The sequence below is a fragment of the Glossina fuscipes genome, unplaced genomic scaffold, assembly GCF_014805625.2.
Source record: "Glossina fuscipes isolate IAEA_lab_2018 unplaced genomic scaffold, Yale_Gfus_2 61646, whole genome shotgun sequence".
NCBI lineage: Eukaryota > Metazoa > Arthropoda > Insecta > Diptera > Glossinidae > Glossina > Glossina fuscipes.
Window position 1 is genome coordinate 541454 of NW_024003855.1, and position 20125 is coordinate 561578.

The 20125-nt window shown below is 33.1% G+C and overlaps 1 protein-coding gene across 4 annotated transcripts in view; it reads left to right on the top strand.

Annotated features, from left to right (window-relative positions):
* LOC119643782 (microphthalmia-associated transcription factor) overlaps nucleotides 1-14489 on the top strand; it is a 97019-nt gene extending 82530 nt beyond the window's left edge. For 2 of the 4 annotated variants that reach the window (XM_038043252.1, XM_038043249.1), the window contains exons 5-7: nucleotides 8983-9160; nucleotides 9261-9502; nucleotides 11462-11521. In XM_038043252.1, the coding sequence (XP_037899180.1) occupies nucleotides 8983-9160; nucleotides 9261-9502; nucleotides 11462-11506 (465 nt within the window). In that variant the 3' untranslated portion in view covers nucleotides 11507-11521. Of the gene's footprint in view, nucleotides 1-8982; nucleotides 9161-9260; nucleotides 9503-11461; nucleotides 11522-11885; nucleotides 12101-14288 lie in introns of those variants that run through there. The other 2 variants (XM_038043251.1, XM_038043250.1) reach the window with 2 other exon arrangements.
* The last annotated feature ends 5636 nt before the right edge of the window (nucleotides 14490-20125 follow it).

Below are 20125 nucleotides of genomic sequence, written 5' to 3' on the forward strand. Positions count from 1 at the left end.
GTGATAACATTACGTTTTTTTATCTTTGTAGCAGTTAACTTTCCAGGATAAATATTTTAGGACCTAATAGAAAATAGCATGCGTTGCTTAATGCTTGTATATACATAAAACTTGTTAGTGTGTTGAGTTAAGCTGTTTCTTTGTCATATCCAACAGCTTTGTTAATGATATTGCACTCATTGGTTTATATTCAATTACTTTCAACAGCTTAAATCAGGAGAGTGCTAAAAATGTGCCTTCCCGATCGGCGTTTAGTTACACTTAGTTTTGTTTAGTTCGGCAGCGCCATGGATGAGACGCCCACAATAAATAAAGGCAATAAAGTAAAAAAATAACGAATAATGAAAACAGATATCTCAAAGTTAGCTTTCCGCTCTGTTTGTCGGCTTGGCTTGCCATGCGTATCAGCATTCCGCATTGTAGGATAACTCTTAGTTTTTATTTTTTATTTCACGTATGCACGACAGCTGATAAAAACTTTCCATCATATTTGTCAAACTAAACGAAAATCAAATAGCTTACGCTATAAGCATATTTGCCTTAAAACTACATATTTTCAAGAAGAGTTTTCACAATTATTTTGTTATAAAGTAGCGTTTACAAAAAATATGAATGAAACGAAACAAAACTAATAAATTTGTAATGTTTTAATATGTATTAATTACGCATGTTTTGTCGATTGTTTCTCTCGCATAACTTTCATAAAAAATTTCAACTAAAAGCAATTGTGATTTAACCAAGTCTTAAAAATTCAAGAACAAGGAAAAGGAGCTACGTATTATTTAAGACAAGCTTTGCACTGAAATTACGCTTTGCCATATTGTCTGCAGCATTCAAAAGGAAGCAATATATATATTCTTCGTGAGTGTTACATCCTGAATCGATCTAGCCATCTTCATCCGTCTAGGTGTCTGCGTGTTCCATGTTTCTCACACTGTCGTGATCGTAAAAACTTCTTGGAGGCGGTTAGCAATGAAATTGAACCAAATAAGTCAAACGAAACCGCCACAGTAATGCAAAGACTGAAAACAACTCTGTTTTGACTCATTACTCATAAATTATAAGAGATTGAAGACTAGAATATCCTAAATTTATTTTATTGGGGACTTCATTATTTATGTCAAAAAATGAAGAAGTCAGCCAAACATACAGAGGGTTATAATCGATAACATTGTAATTATTTTTCGCTTTTTTAAAGTTTTTTGTTTATTGTAACGTAAAAAAAGACAGAGTGTTGAAAAATGGGGATATCACAGAAGACGGTGATGGTCACACAAGATTCGGCCCCAGCCGAATGTAAGCTTCTTACTTCCCTTTATTTATTTGTGCTTTGGTTGATTTTAGTTTACAACCTTTTAGAATGTTTAATACCAACTGTGGCTGCTATGTTAGTAGTTGTTTTACAGATTGTGTTTTTTTATTTTTATTTAAAAGTTTAGATAACTTAGAAATTTCTGTTTGCTGCACTGCAACTTTAAAACCTAATTAACTTTGCAATTTATTTTATTTGACGGAAGAATCAGCTGCTATTTTTGGGATTTCGACAACCACAAGTTGATACAAATATAGATTTACTTCCTTTTCTACTTTTCCTTTCATCATGGGTAATAGCAACGAAAGTGATTGTGATAGTCTTACGTAAAGCAAAGGAAAATAAATATCAACTTTCGTTTCCGTCGCAAGTGAGCACCTTGCAGCTATTGTTGTGTAGCACTACAAAAGCCAATTTCGATAGCATCGTTTCCTTTCATATTATCCGAACGCTTTCCCATCGAAACATTGCTCAGCATTACATTTGTAACACCGTCGTGAATAATAATATATATTCCAATGACTGCAAAGAAGAAGAAAGTAAACATTCAACTAACTGGAAAAGAAAACTATACATACATTTACTCATTGAAATAGTGATGTTTTCGTCGCACTCTTTGCCTTTATTTTCGTAAACATGCAAACACACACCTATTAATTATGTACGATTAAGTTGACTGCTTTTATCCGTAAAGCAAAAACCAATGTCATTGAATGAATTCTATATAGAATTGAATTTCTACTGCAGATTCTACGTAGAGTGCGACGAAAACACCGCTAATATGAACGAAGCAAGTAAGTACATTCAAAAGTTTATACTAAATGTCAGAAAAACACAAATAAATAAATTAATTTTAGGCAGCGAAAATGGATGTGTCCCGCCATTTATCTGTAGTTCCTCTGTGTAAAAAACCAAATGTCGGCTGTACAAGAATTAGACGTGCAAAACCTTATCAAGAATATTTCACGGAACATAAGGGAGTGTTTATATCATTCAACCGTGACGACGAGTTGGTGATTTATTAAAATTTATAGCATAGCATAGACGGATATAAACGTTTGATTAAGCGTGGGCGATCATATTTATCTGTATTTATCTATAATGTATTATTTGACAAATTATATTGATGTGTTTGATAAATCCTTGTTTCCGCAGTTGTTATATATATATTCCTGTAAGTCGTCAATATTTTAAATTTTGCACCACATTTCTTATAAACCAAACAATAAATATTTATAAAGACAATAAGAGTTCATAAAGAATATGAACGTTTTGACCAAATGTTGAATAAGTTTCCGTCTTCGCACACGTATATTATATATCAGAACGTGCACACCAATCTTCGTCGCTGCATTCCTAAGAGTTTATGAGTAAGGAGAAAAAAAGGCATTTGTTCTTGCTTTTGAAGACGCAAGGCGATCTTAGTTTACTTTGTATTGCAGATGGGTCCTTCAAATTATTTATCTGAAATGAACGTTTTTAAAGCTCTTCGGCCGCCACTTTTCCAGAAAAGAATTTTTTGATTCGTCGGTTTTTAATACTACTACCAACCACAGTCGTCATAGACAGTCATAAACTGAATACACACACGAAAAAAATACTATCGCTTGCTCTGGAAATTTTTTGGTTCTAATCTTCATTTCCCCAATTAACCTATTCTTATTATCTTATATGTTCTTAGCAGCCTTAAACCGTTGGTTCTACTTACGTTCGAATAAATAACTCTTATTCCAAACCCTTCTTAAATTTAATGTTTTTAGCTTTTCTATACTAGTAATTTAAGCCGATATCAATTTTTTCCTACATCAAATATGAATCGACCACTGACGTTAAATCGCAAACAACTTTTGAACTCTATTCTTGTCACACACTGAGTGTGCTCTGTGTGATATTCCATTTTCCGTGTAAATCGACGTCTTTACAAAGATTGAGAGTGCTGTTTTGGCATGACGGTCGAAAGGTTAGTGTAAACAGAAAACTGAATATGTTGTTGAGAAATGAAAATTGAATGTGTTATTTTCATATAAAAATTCATAGATCGCAAATAAAAGAATGGCCAAAAACAGAAGTTAATAAAATAACGATTGTGTGGATCTCTCACCTTCCGTTCACAAGTACGTGACATACTGTACTTCATCAAAAAAGGAGATAAATTCTGCTTTTGTTTTTTTGAAAAATAAAAATGATGTATGGAATAAAGATATGAAAATTGAAGTATGTGCGGTTTTCTAAAGGCTTTACATAAACATTAGTGTTCAGACGAAATCGTGAATGGCATACCATTTCGTTGTTCTTTTTGTTTACTGCTCTTGTTTTATTGCACATATGCTTTTTAAATAAAATGTATTAATATTGTGGCCTTTTGCTGTTTCTTGTAAAGAAGTCTTTTTTTGCGATTCTGCCTTTATCATCTTAAAGAGAAAAAGTTTGGTTAAAATATCATAGTTTAAAATACTGTACTCGCTTTCTCATAAGCAAGCAACTTGCACTACCAATTAGTAAAACGAAATATATCTCTGAGAAGAGAAATTTTTTTAACACTATTTTAATTATATTTCATAAGTGGCTAATAATTAGTATAACAATTTATATAATTAATTGCATGGAACAAAAAGGAAAGTCCAATTATAAAATATAATATTTGTAACGTAAGTTAAAATGCGTATGAAACAAAGCACACAATTTCCGAAACAGAATGAGCGGAGTGAATAAACAAGTAGAATACGTGTGAAATTGGGTGCTTCTAAAATTCGAGACGATCATATTTTTACCTGTTTATGACGTCATTGTCGAATAAGGAAGAAGAAGATGAGAAATGTTCTTAATAGGAATTGGTATTTAGTCGAAATTTGAAAGCCATTAATTTTACAAATGTGTTTAACCGTTACTTTATGTTGAAACTGACTAAAACGCAAACAAGGAAGGAAAAAGGAGAAACTCAAAGAGACAGAAAAATAGTTAACGAAATGTCTTTGAAATAGTAATAAAGAAAAGAACAATTATTTTCATGTATACAAAAATATAATATATATCTTTAGTATTTTTGCATGGTCGTCATCACTATTAACATTATCAACAGCAGCGGCGTGTAGACATCGCTCCAGCGTTATCAACGACGCCAGCTTTTTGTTATCTTCTCTTTTTATTCGTCACATTTTTAATTAATACAATGTTTTGTAACTTAACGTAACGAAGTAGATATATATGTATATATATGTATGATTCATTTTCAGTTCAGGTTCAAAGACCCTACAAAGTATATGCATAGCACGAAATTCTGGATCGATTAGGCTACGTCTGTAGATCTGCGTGTCTGTGTGTTGTTGAGACTCTCTTGAAGTCAACTTCAGCGACTTCAAATTTAGTAGAAGTAGTATATAATAGGAGCATTTGCACGCAGACTGATATTGAATATGGGTCATTTTGATCGGAGCACAAGCCCGCAGTGAAACGCAAACTGACAGCAACCCTGTTTTTCCAAACAAAAATTTATAAAAAATAGAGGTCTGAAATTTTCCACATTTTTTTACAAAAAACTCTACTTATTGTTTAAAAAAGCGGAAAAAATCGGCTATACCCATACAAACTTGGAAGTCATTAAACTTTCTTGCTTTCACTTTTTTGAAGTTTAATGCTTTTTAATCATAAAGCAAAAAAGACAGAATATTTAAATTTGTTTTGTACATTCCTAAAATGAACACATATTATCTACCTAAAAATGCGTTAATTTTAAAATAAATATGGTAAACACCACGATATGGTGAATTAATTTTTTTCTTCATAATTCAAGCGATAGGCACATCAAGTACTTTTAGTTGGATAATGGAATTATGGTTGATGTCACGACGTAAATTATTTTCTCTTGGCAATATCTTTTAGTGAGGTGAAAGAAAAATTTTACCCCATTCACTTTTTTATGACAATAAGCAATAGCATGGGGAGCCAAAGATTTTAAAGGTGGTGGCTATTCGAGATTTGGTCACTTTATATAACGAATATAACTTTTTTACTTGTTCTTATTCGAACGTTCAAAAGGAGATTGTTTCTTGAATATAACTTTACATGAACGATATATGAAGAGGAATTTTTTTATTTATAAATAATATGTGTTTGCGTGTATTTTAATCAGCAACATCTATTGGTAAAAACCATAAAGTTATTAATAAACACGTCGGTTAAATTCGATAATTTGACGTATCTCTACATAAAATAACAGCTTTTCATTTAATATTATTGATACTAATAAAATCTTCCCTATAACTATGGAAGTATGAATGATATTTAACCATTAAAAGTTAGCAGCCTTTACTTAAGCTTCATAAATCTTTAATTCTATATTTTATCCTTAACAATGATATAGCTCTGTTTGATTTCAAGGGTAAAGATAATTTTGCCTATAATTAGGTCAAAATTAATAGCAATAAATCGCTTTATATTCAAGGTAGCTTGAATAATCAATATTTTTTTAATACAAATTAATTGTTAGTTTGATTACAACCCTATTATTTAGATCAATTTAATATTTCTTGACTTCATTCATGATATAAATCTAATAATAATATAGTAATAAAAAGAATAGAGGAAAAAGTTCAACAAAATAGATTTAGTATTTTTACAATGATAACAATAGGTGAAATTAAAGAAATTCTGCCTAGAAAGTAAGAAAAATGATAGTAAGTAAAAAAAATTATAAAGACACACAAAGACGTGAAGAAGATTTAGGATCAAATCCACATTCAAAAGGTGATATTTTTTTCCGAGCAAATAGATAAAATTAAACACAAAATTGAAGATAAAAATATTTCAATAATTGAAATGAATAATTATTATTAATTATTATTATTAATATGAATTTAGCCAGAGAATAAATTCTAAGACTAAAGTCTTAAACGCAGATAAGGCTTTCGGCTTTGATTAGAAACTCTACCGCACTTGAGATTTGACCCGACGTCCATTGAGTTGCTAGTCGAGACTCTTGCCTACTCGGCCACTCAGGCGAATGAAATTAATAGTACATCATATTAAGAAAATAACAAAAATTATACCAATTAAAAGACCTGGTGATTGGAAGTCATATACATCACGTCATCAGAGATAAACATTTAAAATTACAATTAAATTTCCTAAAATAAATATATTGTATTGGTGAAATAATTTTACTAAACTTGAAACTATTTTTACAGCTTCAACTGAATCTGTTAGTGGTCATATACTATAGTCTATTATATGAAAAGGGTGAATTAAATATATCAACATTAATTTACTTCTTTAGGATATAAGGTTTTTAATACTACGAATACATATGGTTGAGTTACGGCTGCTGATGATTCTAATACCAATAGAGTAATTTGAGTAAAAATGATCACTCAAGTTAATGTAAAATTTATTGAAGGTGCTGTATTACTTATTCAGTATAATCGTGGGGAGCTCAAAATTGCATTTTCGACATCAATCACTTTGTTTGTTTGATTTGAAGAAATCTTCGGACGAAGCCGATCAAACACTTTTAGGAGCTTATGGTGATGTTGCTCCATCATATTTTAGTTGTCGGTTTTGCTTTGAACGATTTAAAGATAATGACTGTGATGTCAATGATGTAGAACCTTTGAGCGATAAACCGTTATTCATAAGTAAGCACATTGACAAGTCACTTAAACATACAAATCACAACTACAAAAATTCGATTTATCGTAAACCCCCAAACTTTTATCACGAAGATTCAAGAGGATATTAAGGGAATTTTTGTCGCCTGAGTATATTTTTATATTAAAGACTTTTATTATCTTGCTTTCTGGCGATACTTGGATACTTTCAATTAATACTTAGAACATTTTTACTTATTTAATCACACTAAAATTTCGGATACGCCTTTATAATGTTTCGAAAATCCTACGTTTGATGGTTTGTGTATAGTAGATTTTCTAAAAAGCCAAATTTCAAAGAAAGACATATTCATGATGCTTTAGCTAACCCAAGCAGCTAATGACTGGCGAAAAAATTAATAACAATTAATACAAAATTTAGCGTAAAAAGGGATCAACAAAAAAATGTTGCTTGTAAAAGTGTGTATAAGCAGCATACTTGCAGAAAGCATTGTCGAGTCAAGAGAGTTGAATTATAATATTCAAACGGAGAATATTAGTAAATATAAGTTCCTGTAAACAATTCAAAATATATTTCCTAATAATTGAAAATAAGACCTATACTATCCTAAAAATTATAATACAGCGGAACGAACTTAATCACAAAGTTCAGTAAACAAGCGTAAAATCACAAAAGGCATTTTACGTTACGCTCTTTGACCCAAGCACCAACGCTATAGGATCAGTCCACTTCTTCGACCACTCAACACCTAACACCGTATTTTAGGAAGTCGTTATATGAAAAGAATTACAATATTCAAGATTTTTCAGCAAACTGAGTAATAGTACCCCAACTTTCTCAATTAGTATGAAAATTTGGTTCGGCTAGGACGATTTGTCGAACCGCGTTCATATAACCGTTCCTATGAAGGAAGACTAAATTGTTTAAGGTAAAACAGTATAGTTTTCGAAATTTTGAGTTTCGAAAGGAAAATTGGTTCATAATAGTAAATGGACAAATAAGTCAACCCTACGAAATTTGGATCATATCAATAGGATCAATAGGTCTATTATTTGGTTATCACCGCTTATAAGGATTATCAGAAAATTTAACTTTTATGATAAAAAAGAGCTAGTTGTTAATATTTTATGGTCAAAACTTGTTCATGATAGTAATTTTACATAAAAAGAATGAGAATCCATGAAAAGTACGCTTCTGCAGAAAAATAATGTGTCATTTTTGGTGTATTACTACCTCAACGAATGAATAAGTGTAATCGCTGAAATGATGTAGGGTATTTAATGGCCAGACTCTTCTTATCTGCTGGAAAAAAGGAATTATTATAATCCTTCAAAAATCGGTATCCAAAGGCAATCTTGTAAAAACGTTTTTAACGTAGTATTGTTTAACTTAAAAAATGGCGTAAATAAAAAAACACAAAAAAAAAAAAACAATTGACAGACAAATAAGTAACAGAACTAGGTTAGTGGAGGAATTAAGTGTAATCGGCGCAGTTGGCATAATTTCTATTCATCGGTAGAAAACAAAAAAAACTTATGAAATCTAGTTATCCAAGTTCAATTCATATTGGTTTGCCACAGCGAGTATATTATCCTTCATACTTCTTTTGATCTATATAAATGATTTGTCGATGAAGCATTGATAACATCAAAAGAAGGTGATCGGAATATAGTATTTGCTGAAATTGTGTTGTGTTGTAAGGTTATGTATTGTAACGCAGAGAGGTCGTGTAGCGACCTAAAGGATCTATTGTACTCACCGATCAACAAAATGCATTCTACAAAAGCTTGAAAGAATTTGGCGAGATGTCAAATGATATTGAAGAGATCAGTTATTTGGACACATTGAAGCACAATTGTGCAGAAAATACGGATGCAAATATAAAACATCAATAAATAATTTATATTAAAAATACTATTGTTATTATAGCGAGGCATTTCCTATCGCAATACCACTTAAAAGAATGAAAAATACACATTTGTTACACACTTCCAAAATATGCATAATAAATAAGCCTAACACGACTCTGGTAGTAATCTATGTTTTATATTTCATTTAAATTTCAGGCAGACTTAGATTTTGAAGATGTATTATATTCAGAATCAAACCATTTAAATGACAGACCAAAGTTTTTAAATAGTTATTCCATTCATATGGGAATAAAGCAGGAGCAAAACTCGATCGCCGAGCTAGAAGCAAATGCCTTAGCGAAAGATCGCCAAAAGAAGGATAATCATAACATGAGTAAGTTTTGGCATTTTCCAAACTAAGCTTTAGCTATATTTTAGCTGCAAAAACGTAGGTATTTTTTAAATGAGACTGTAAATTTTTATATATTTTGCAGTTGAGCGCCGGCGTCGTTTTAATATAAATGATCGAATCAAAGAGCTGGGCACATTACTACCCAAAACAAATGATCCATACTACGAAGTAGTTCGAGATACTAGACCTAACAAAGGAACAATTTTGAAGAGTTCAGTAGACTACATAAAGTGCTTAAAACACGAAGTATCTCGATTAAAGCAAAACGAATATCGACAACGTCAAATGGAATTGCTGAATCATCGCCTGCTTGATCGTATAAAGGTGGGACTTATTTCAAACTTTGCGAAAGATACATTAAAATCAGAACTTTTTGAAACATATATTTTGTAAGAACTTTCTGCAAGGTCAGAGATTCTATTCGAAGAATTTCTGCTCACCATTCTAACAAGTTTTTTCTAACAGCGACTACTTAATCCTATCAATTAACCTCAGTAGATACATTATTTTCTCTATTCGCGAATCGAAATTTGAAAAATCTTCGTGACTTTTTGGAAACCTTACCTTTGTACGATGTTATGCTTTTTATCCATTCATGCATTGAGCCTTTGTCAATCAATTGATAAATTGATAGATTACTTAACAAACTCCTGGTTTTATGTTTCACGCAATGTTAGGCAATCAATGCGGAAAGTCAGTAGCGTTCTGATTAATTGTACAATTAATAAAACCTCTCCTGAAAGTTGCAAGGATTATTCAGATGTCATTTTAGTAACAGACAACGGTATGTCTTTTTTTTTTAAAGCGATGTGGATACAAAATAAAACGTCATGTCAAATTTCAACATATTGAGCTCAGTTTTGACTAATTAAACCTGCTTGAAATGTGCGATGTGATTTGTACCACATCGTGGATCAATAGAATCATGAGAAGAATTCTGATAAAAAAGTTAGTAATTTAAAAGAAAGAAAATTCACACAACATTTATTTTCCTGAAAAAACTAACGTTATAAAGAAACAAAAACAAAACCGAAGCAAAAGCTCTTTGCAAAAAAGGGTGAAATTGACCAAAATATGAGAGTGACAACAAGATTTAATTCTAGTGGCGCCACAGGCATGTACAGATTTAAAAAAAAACGGTCATTTTGGTACGCTGGTCTCAGGGAAGACTCCACGAAGTAAATCTTCGTATGTAATTGATTATATCTAAATATTTGGTGACAAAAAAAACCTTATATGTATAAGACGAAACATTTCGCTAGCAAAATTTGCATAGCAAGATTCTTATGTGAGAGTCCATGTCTTGAATATGTCATTAAAAAACAAACGTAATGATAGCAAGAAGGCAAATAAACTGAAATAAACAGAATTGCTGATTTTGTGTAAGATATATGGGCAAGACAACGCACTATGAGCATATGTGTGCGATATAAGATAATTAACAATTTATTAATGCATATATTATAATTATCACACAAATTCCTCAACTGTACATAATTTTGCGTTTCCATTTTCTCTTTTACATAATTCTATTTTGCCGCTTACTACAAATACCCCAAATTTTCAAAAAAGTTTTTCTTGCAAATTTTAACCATGGATTTAAGAATTTTTACATATAGCAATATAGCAATCACGAGTATATTTATTTTATCATCAGCATTCGGCTAAAAATACTTCTGATCACTTAACGTGATTTTTATGCATTCTATTTATGATTTTCAAATATATGTATATGCACATAACTTTATACTTTATCATTTCCACTCACTTCACAAATTTATGATCACTCTATTATGTATGAATGTGGACTTTCTTATCAATTTTGTATGATAAATATGTATGATTGCTTTTTGTTCCATGATAAACTAGCATCTTATTGTTTAATAAAAGTTTTCGCAACGACCTCTTTCTTTATCTCCAAATATGGCGTCCAAAAGTTTTTTGCAGTGTGCAATTGACAATCCGAACAATGGAAATAAATTTCTTCAATTTTTCTTTTCGCGCCTTCCAAACATAAATATTAGCAAATCAGCAAGTTTTTAATAATCGCTATCAATTTCTTTCTTTTAGGACATTTATTTACGATATTTGACATTAAGAAAAAAATGTTATTTACATATATCTTTTTCTTTTGCAATTCCCACGTATACCCGAATTTCAAAGCCTCTTTTAGACGTAACTTTTTTGGAAAACGCTCAAATTTTTGGTTCATGTCTTATTACTTGTAAATATGATTTTTAATAAAACTTTTTACTAATTTCCGCTGTTATTTATGTTTTACAGAATTTTCACTCGCTACTCTCGAAAATGAAAAATCCAGCGAAATAAAGGGCAACATCTTTTTTTTTTTTACTTTTTTCCCTGTTCCTCTTACCCCCTGAAATTGGTTGCAGTTTTTTCACCAAAATCTTTTCAGTGTCAATAATTTTTTCTTTGTTTTTTTTTTAACCAATGAAATAATAAACTTATCTCAAACAAGGTTGGATCTGTAAAAATTGTTACAATATACAATCACATGTTAGAGTATATCATAATACATTATATTATCTCCTTCTTAATATTTTATTATAGTACCGCCTACAATATGTTGGGTTCTTGCATATATTTAAATCATTTTTTCACTTGAAAGATACGTTTATTGAGAAGAATTGGTACAATATATGTTAACCAAAATATTTTCCATCATATTCTACAACTTTTCCCTTAGTTCCGCTATTAATTAGTTTGTAAATGAGCACTTTGGCGAGTATTCTACTGTTATCATCGACGAGCGCTGCGAAAATCTTGTAAATGTAAATTGAGAATCACAAACAAGGAGTGGCAAGCGAAAAAAAATTCCAAGGATATAACGGAAGAAGAAAACAAAGATCGTAATCTAACATGAACTCTGGACGCGATGAACTTCACTCGAGCAGTTATGAGGTATTAAATTGCCACTATATAGTGTGAATATATACAAATATTTTCGATTGTTGTTATTATTATTATTCAAAAAAAAAAAGAAATTCTTATAATTATTTCCAATTTCATCAATATTCGATTTTGATCCTCAGGTGACCTCTTCCTGGGAAATGTTAAAATTTGTGAAAATACACGTGGAACACACTGTAAAAATACGCATATTGAAAATAAACATTTGAATTAAATAGAATAGAAGTGCATATGAAATATGCATGTCAATATTAACCAGAAGAAGTCATACAAGAGACGTGATTGAAGTGTGAATTAAAGGGGTTGGTGTCGTGTGGATTCGTGCTTCCTTTATTTTTTTAAATGATATTTGGAACAAAGTCAATCAAAATGTAGAAATTGGAAGCAATTATAACAATTTTTTTCTTTTAAAAACAATAAAAACAATGATATGAGAAATATATATATATATATATATAGAAGCAAATATATAGAATATATATAACAAAACTAGTTTTGGCAGTATATAGCTACACATATAGAAAAATAACATTAATTCTCCAAAAATACAGATAATATTTTTATTAAAAAAAAAGTTCAAACGAAAATACCAAAAGTAAAAACATCCAAGAACGGAATAATCAAAAAGCAAATATTCTATTGCTTTCAAACATATCAAGTGAGCACAAGTATTTCTGGCATATATTCTAATATCGTATATATATATGTTTTTTCTATGTAACTTTTATATTTTTAGGAGGGTAGAATAAATCGAACAAGGGGTGTTGTTTTAATTGTCATTTCAGTAGACTTTCCTTCCTTTCCTGTTTGCATATTTCTTGAAACACAGATGTTTCTCTCTACATGAAACATGCCGCTTTGATTCGTGATGTCGTTCAACTGTCTAAATCTTCGGATGTACATCTCTAGTTAGACCAACTTGCCGGTAGTTTGGCTTCCTAGCTAAAGAGTATATTCAACGGGTTTTTTTGATGTTTGCTTTGCGAGATTTGGGATGAGATCCTGCCCTTTCTCTTCCACCGTATAATAATAGATTGAAGCTCATTTCTTTATTGCCTACACTCGAAAAAAGACGTAACCTTCCTCTTTCAGCTAGGAAAAAGAAATGTTTATTCGCTGGCTTTATTAGAACTTATTGATATTCACATCTCCAGTAGCGTCTCAACACATTTTCTGTTCTTGCACCTATCCTAATGCCGTGCCAACTATGATTTGTTTAATCCGTTTTGGGTAATGGGTAAAATGTTCAATGATCATTACCACTTACTTGATCTGTCCGTTTGTTTGTTAATGAGCTCAAAAGCGTTATATTGGTATGCGTTATTAAAACTTCTATATCTTTGTTTCACCATGCCTTCGTCGATAATGGATCAATTATAATGGACCTGTTACCTCACAAGGGGATTCTGTAAGGTTTTTGCTAGAGTTATTTATTAGTTACTGCTCTTTAAATTTCAATCGTCTTGTTTCGGAGCACAATCATTAAAATGGATTTTTCCCTATCTACAGTTAGATCCTTTTGAAAACCAACTAATGAATTTAGGGTAGTTTTCGTTTCGCAAATTGAATCAGCTATGTTGTTGCCAAGTTCCTACTTGAAAGCTTTGCCCTTTGCCACTGATCGAGAATATATATACTTTATAGGGTCCCTGAAGCTTTCTTTTGGGTGGTACATATATTATGGAAAAAAATGAGTATACCCCCTAACAAAATGTTCTGTCTTATATATGCACGCATGTTCCTGTCGTATAAGAATTTTTTACGAATACGCGTTTCCCGTTTCTTAATTAACCTGCAATGTGCACCAAAAAAATAAATGCGTATTAAATCCGTTCAGCTCATCCGACACTCTTATTTTCACCTCAAAGTTCTGTTATAAGCTTTAAAATGGAATATGTTTTATAGCCAAGATAACTATTAGGGTACAAATTTTTACCAAAACGGAAAAGAGTATATTTTTTATTCTTTGTCTACCGTGCATTAAATACATTGACAAACAGGTCGAAAGTTTCTTCGGAGCATATTAAATATACAATATTACGCAATAGAGGACTAGCTCAGCAAGATGTGCAATTAAAACGTTTGATTGCTTTTAATTAAAAACTTACATTTGTTTCTGTTTAGACTTCTATTAACACAATGACGTGATTTTCTCCTTTTTCATTGTTTCCAATCGCAGGAATTCTAAAAAATATTTTTTAATCAGACTTCATACTACATTAAAGGCTAACAATCAATGGACACGTACGTTATGAGTTTGCAAATTCGTATGTGCGATTATATATATGCACCTGTTTCTTAAGCGTGTTCTGGGAACGTTAACTTGAACTGGCTTCGTTGTGAGCCATCGGCTCAGAAGACGCACTTTGTTGCAGTGTTGGGCTAAATATAGCGTTTGCTTGGATTCACGAGGTTAGTATAATCGTAATGAAACCGGTAAGCAAGTCACATTATAGTGGGTTACTTAATGATATTATGTGGCCAACGTTGACCTCGCCTGACTTTCCTCAGCCAGGCGATTAGCGATTAGTCTCTTCTCAATGTTCGACTGTTTTGTTAGCAGACTGTCTGGTTGTAGTGCGAAAATATTAATTAAGTGCAGACAAGCCAAGGCAGGCAACTGTCTTTGGTGAAATGTCATCCAAGATCTGCTTGTTCATTTCCGAGAATTAAAGTTTTCGACAAGTTTGCTGGACATCTAGAAATGTCTGCAGGTTTTGGGACAAGTTCTCTTTACAATAATACCATCTACATGATAACCAAAGTTTTTTGAACGGTGGCGTGCCATTTATAATAGCAATTTCATCCGTAATGGTCTTAATCTCCCGATTATTGATAATGATAAGTATTTGATTCTTCTTTGAGAAACTCATATCTACCCAATTTTCTTACAAAATTCGCAGCACCGAACTGAATAGACTTCTTTAAACTTGCGGGGGTGTTCCTCAAGTGTCTTGCTACTGGCAATGATCTTCTCATGGATACAGTGATAAATCCTACCACATGTCGCTGTCTAGGCTGCGTTAAAACGTCACTGCAGCAAAGTGCCACCACTCATAGATACAACCGTATATATATATTATCGTAAAGGCGTCTTTTCTGCTGTTGTTCTTTACCATTACGAATTGCGTTAGTACTTGATTATAACTATATTTGTTGTAACATAGGAATTTTTCATTAAAACTGTGTTTTATGTCAAAGATTTTTTTGTTTCTCGGATCGACACTTCTCTTCGATGTAAATAGTGAAAACAGAAACGGCAACATGTCTTATACGGCCAACTGATATAATACGCTTCAATGGAGACATCTCTAGTTTCAACTAAAATTTAGAGAGTACCAACTAGCTATTGAGATGTTCGAGACCTATGAAAAGGTGGGATATTATTATTGGCAATCTATAAGGACTCCAGGAGTTTTCAACGTAACCACTTGCGATAGGTTTATTGGGCTCAGCGCTAATAATAGTCTGCATTTAGGCATTTCCAGCGCCAGATTTTAATTAAAAGCGCCAATATTCTGCCACTACGATTAGATGGCGCGCAATGGGGAGAAAGTGACGAACTGTCGTAGCTCCTTTTGTTAAAAGTCATTGGTACGATGGTGCTCCTCTTTCCAGAACGGCCAGTCGACACTGCATTCTAGTAGGCGACGTCAAGCGTGAGTCGGATTTTCTGGTTCTCTTTGGTTAACTGTTAAAATCATATCCTAAAAAACAGAAGCGATAACGTATGTTCTGAGTGACTTGCTTAAAAGTTCATCTGTGGTCTGAAAGGAGACTCTGAAAAAAGAGTCAGGAAAAATCTCTATACACGGCCACGCGGATTTTCGTGCTTTGTTCGTTTCGAATCTGATTGTTCCATTGTAATTTGTCATTGCATCAGCAGAGTGAATCGGCTCAGAAAAACTGACACGGCTCCACATTCGTTGGCAGTCTCACAACGTTTTCATTACTTTGATTTATATCCAGATCTAATAGGTGCTGTGATATAGAACGCAGAAAAGATTTCTGTCAAAGTTAAGTTAGAAAACTCTGTGGTCGATGAATGTAGGTAAGTTGAGCTAATTTTAGAGTGTAGGTCCCTAATATGATATGATATGTGAAGATAACACTGCTTTTTGTAAGTATCGTAATTAGAGAGTTACTGTTCCGAGGTCCGTCGCTAGGAATGATTTATTGTATTAAAGACCTTTGCAATCGCAATGATTTATTTAAAATATTTTCAGTTGGAACTAGAATTTTAGCGTACAATAGGGCTCTTAGTCAATATGTAGATATTCGAAAATGTTAACGTGAGTTGGAGAAAATGAGGAAAAATATATGGAAAGCGCTCGCTTGTATGCGCATTTTAATGCCTACCAGGTGAAGAAAAAGAGCTGAACGGAGAGAAGGATTTCTTTTTCTTGGTGATTTGGGCTGATCTTTACCAGTGGGAGGATAAATTCTTGCTGAATCTGCAAAGCAAACACGAAAGGGACTACTGCGCTCGCTGTTGCTATCAACTCTGCTAGCAATATCAGCAAGCTCCGCATGGCCGTATCGCTAACCAACAAATAGCGAAGTGAGCTGATCCCAGGCTTGTTCTGGCGAAACATATAAATGTAAAGTATATATAAACATTGCACCTTAACAAATAGACGAAGAAATCCAGCTCACAAATATTAATCCAAATATCTAAATCAAGAGAACATCAGACATAGCATTTAAACACCAAGTAAAATATCAAAAGACAACATTAGCTGAATTACAGAAACAAATAAGGGGAACAGAAGCGAAACTGTGTGATCACTTCGATTTTACCAACATCGCAGTATCTACCCAACTGTCGTTAATTTAAGCAATTATTATGAAATCTAACACCATATTAATAATAAAACATGCGATAATTTTTAGTATTTGGGAAGGAACATGACCACTCGCGTAGCATTGCCGAACTTTGTACACAATCCTATTGTAGAAATACTACTATATATACTATATTATATTTATTTTCTTGCAAAAAGCCTGATTTTAAATTGTTTATTCATTCGCTTAATGTTTCCGTTGTTGTACCTTGATTGATTCTAATAACTGCTCTTCAAACCACAACTTTTCATACCAAGTCCTTGCCGAAGATGATCGAAAGTACATGATAATAGAAAACATGATGACGGTAAGAAAAGTACTACTTTACTTATTCATTGCTGGACTTTAATGACATATTATAATACGATGTGCAAAAAATTTCAACGAGTTGAAAAATTCTTTCCGATAAGTTTGAAGTATCCTCTTTTGAGGATGAAAAATAAAACTAATACCATCGCGCACTGAAAAATTTCGCAGCGCAGATACGATGTTAGCAAAGTTAAAAAACTAGTCGAAATGGAGGGCATATATGCCTACTTTATATGATAGGAGCTTTGTGTATGGCTCTCTCAAGCTGGTCGACTTACAGCGCGCACATGAAATATTGTTCAGAAGTTTATGAGATAGGAATATTAACGAACATTGAAAAGATTGTAACTGAATGTTATAATTGTGAAATGTGTGCACGTGATGAGACAAAATGCTTTCTCAAAATCAGGTACAAATTGTACTCGTTGGGTCAATCGGAAAGAGGATCACCATGCTTTTCATGACGCTTATCCTAAAGAGACGTATATAGTATCCAAACAGAAAACTAAAACAACCAAACCAAAAGCATATGAAAATATTATTCCTACGTCTGATTTATTTAATTTTGTTTGAAACCGGAATAAAAACCGGTCTGGCAACTTTGTCGCGCGGTATAGTCGTGTATTTTTTGTGTCGGCAAATAAAATTTTAATTTTTTTCTTGAATTTCGTGGCTATTCTGCCTTAGTGTGTGATTTTATTATATTCTTTGAGAAGAAAGTGAGTGAATTCAAAGTAAAAGAAATATTTTTCTTTTACGCTTTCATTTGATTCATTTGAGTTTTGCAAACAAAAATTTTGAGCTCTGATAAAAATCTCTTTTTTTTTTGTTTTCTCTCTTTTTCTCTGTTATTTTTTTTACTGTTTGGAGTTTGTGTTGCTAGTGATCTCTCGTTACAGTGTCAACCTAACAGAGAAGTTTTGCACAAATTGGTTGATAAATTTTTATATTCAGGATTTTTTTTTTTTTTTTTTTTTTAGTGATTTGTGTGTCTGTTCTCCATAATCAACAACTGTCTTTTTGACAGGACATGGAGTGTTTATATACACCTTGTCGGGCGAAATCAGGCCCGGATTCTGAAAGATTCGTTTCTTGTTGGCTCTGCGAGCGCTTCGGTCATGCAAAGTGTGCCGGTATTCTCGGCCGTGCTGCTGACGCAGTCGCTGATCCTTCTAAAGGCTTAAGATGGTCATGTCCTGACTGTAGGCAGCGGGACATTGACTTTTATAAATTTTTCAAGGAGACCCGTTATGGTTTCTCGGAATTGAGTAGAAATCTCGGCTCCTTGTGGGAAAAGTTTGAGCTCATTAAGTCTAGGTTTGATGAGTGTCGCTTTATTGGACATTCATCTTCTACTCGTAGCGTAGCGTGTGGGACGTCACCTCTGGCTTTCTCCAAATCTAATTCGTTGGTACAAGTTACCGCTCCTTCTAATTCTAAAATGAATAGTAATGTTTCCGATATTGCTGAGTCGGTTGGTAGCAAAACAGTTACAAACAAACCGGCAAGTCCATCGGTTTTAAGCTACGCTGAAGTGGCAAGGGTATCTCCGCCCAGAGCCGCCACTCACTCTAATCAAGTGCCATCGCCTAAAAGTAATGAAGAGAAAAATAAGTCATCCTCTCCTTCTGCCTGTTCGCGTGTGAATGCTGGTCACCAGACTGGGCAAGTCTCACAAGCTGCCGGTACAAGGGCGATAACCCCATCTATATTTTCCCCAACTCGAAACTCTCCTACTGTGAACCCCCCTCCTGTTCCAAATAATGACATTTGCTTGACGGCAGTTCCTCCCAGAAAAGCAATATTTGTGTCAAGACTGGCACCTGAAACATCGGTGGATAACATAAAAGGTTATCTGGCGACGAAAGTCCCATCAGTCAACTTAAAGCGTGTTAGCATCTTCAAAATGGCTCCTTCTCAAGCTAGGGCAATCTCCTCTTTTAAAATATTAGTTCCGACTGAAAACAGTGATATGTTGTTAAACAAATCACTGTGGCCGGTAGGATCCTTAATTAAGGAATTTATCCCTCGTGATCGTCCCCGTAATACCAAGGCAATAGTCTTGTCGCCTTCAAAAAACTAATTGTTTCTTCAGGCCCACTATCTCTCATTTATCAAAATGTTAGGGGCCTAAATTCGAAAATTCGTTCCACTTTTCTAAATTCAGTGAGCACGGAATTTTTCTGTTTGGCCTTTACTGAAACCTGGCTAAAACCCGATCTACATTCGTCGGAACTTTTTCATAATTCTTTCCAAGTGTTTAGAAATGATCGAGTAAATCGCATTGGTGGTGGTGTATTAATTGCCATATCTGCGTCAGTCCCGTCCAATCAATTTAATTGAATTTCCCACTTCTCCTGACGTTGAATTTATCGCTATTCGTGCGAATATGCCTGATAAACATCTATTCATAACCTGCTCCTATATTCCCCCAAATTCTGATATCTCCATTTACGGGAAACACGCTGCCCTCATTTGTGAAGTGGCCAAGCGGTCTAGACCCACCGATTTGGTCGTTGCATTGGGTGACTTCAATTTGCCTCAAGTCACTTGGTGTAACACTGATAATTCTGGCTGCTTGGTTCCTACTTCAACGTCTGATAGGGCTGTTGTGTTCTTTAATGAATTGTTTGATCACAATTTGGTTCAATATAATCGTACCCCTAATTGTAATGGTAGACTGCTTGATCTCTGCTTTGCCAATTTTCCCGAGATTAACGTAAATCGTTGTCCACCTTTTAGTTTACCTGAGGATCCTTATCATCCATCAATATGCATTTCCTTTCATCATATTAATGATGGTTTGTTGGAATGCCTTAATGTGCCAACTCAAACTTGTTTAAATAATTATTATGATTTTCA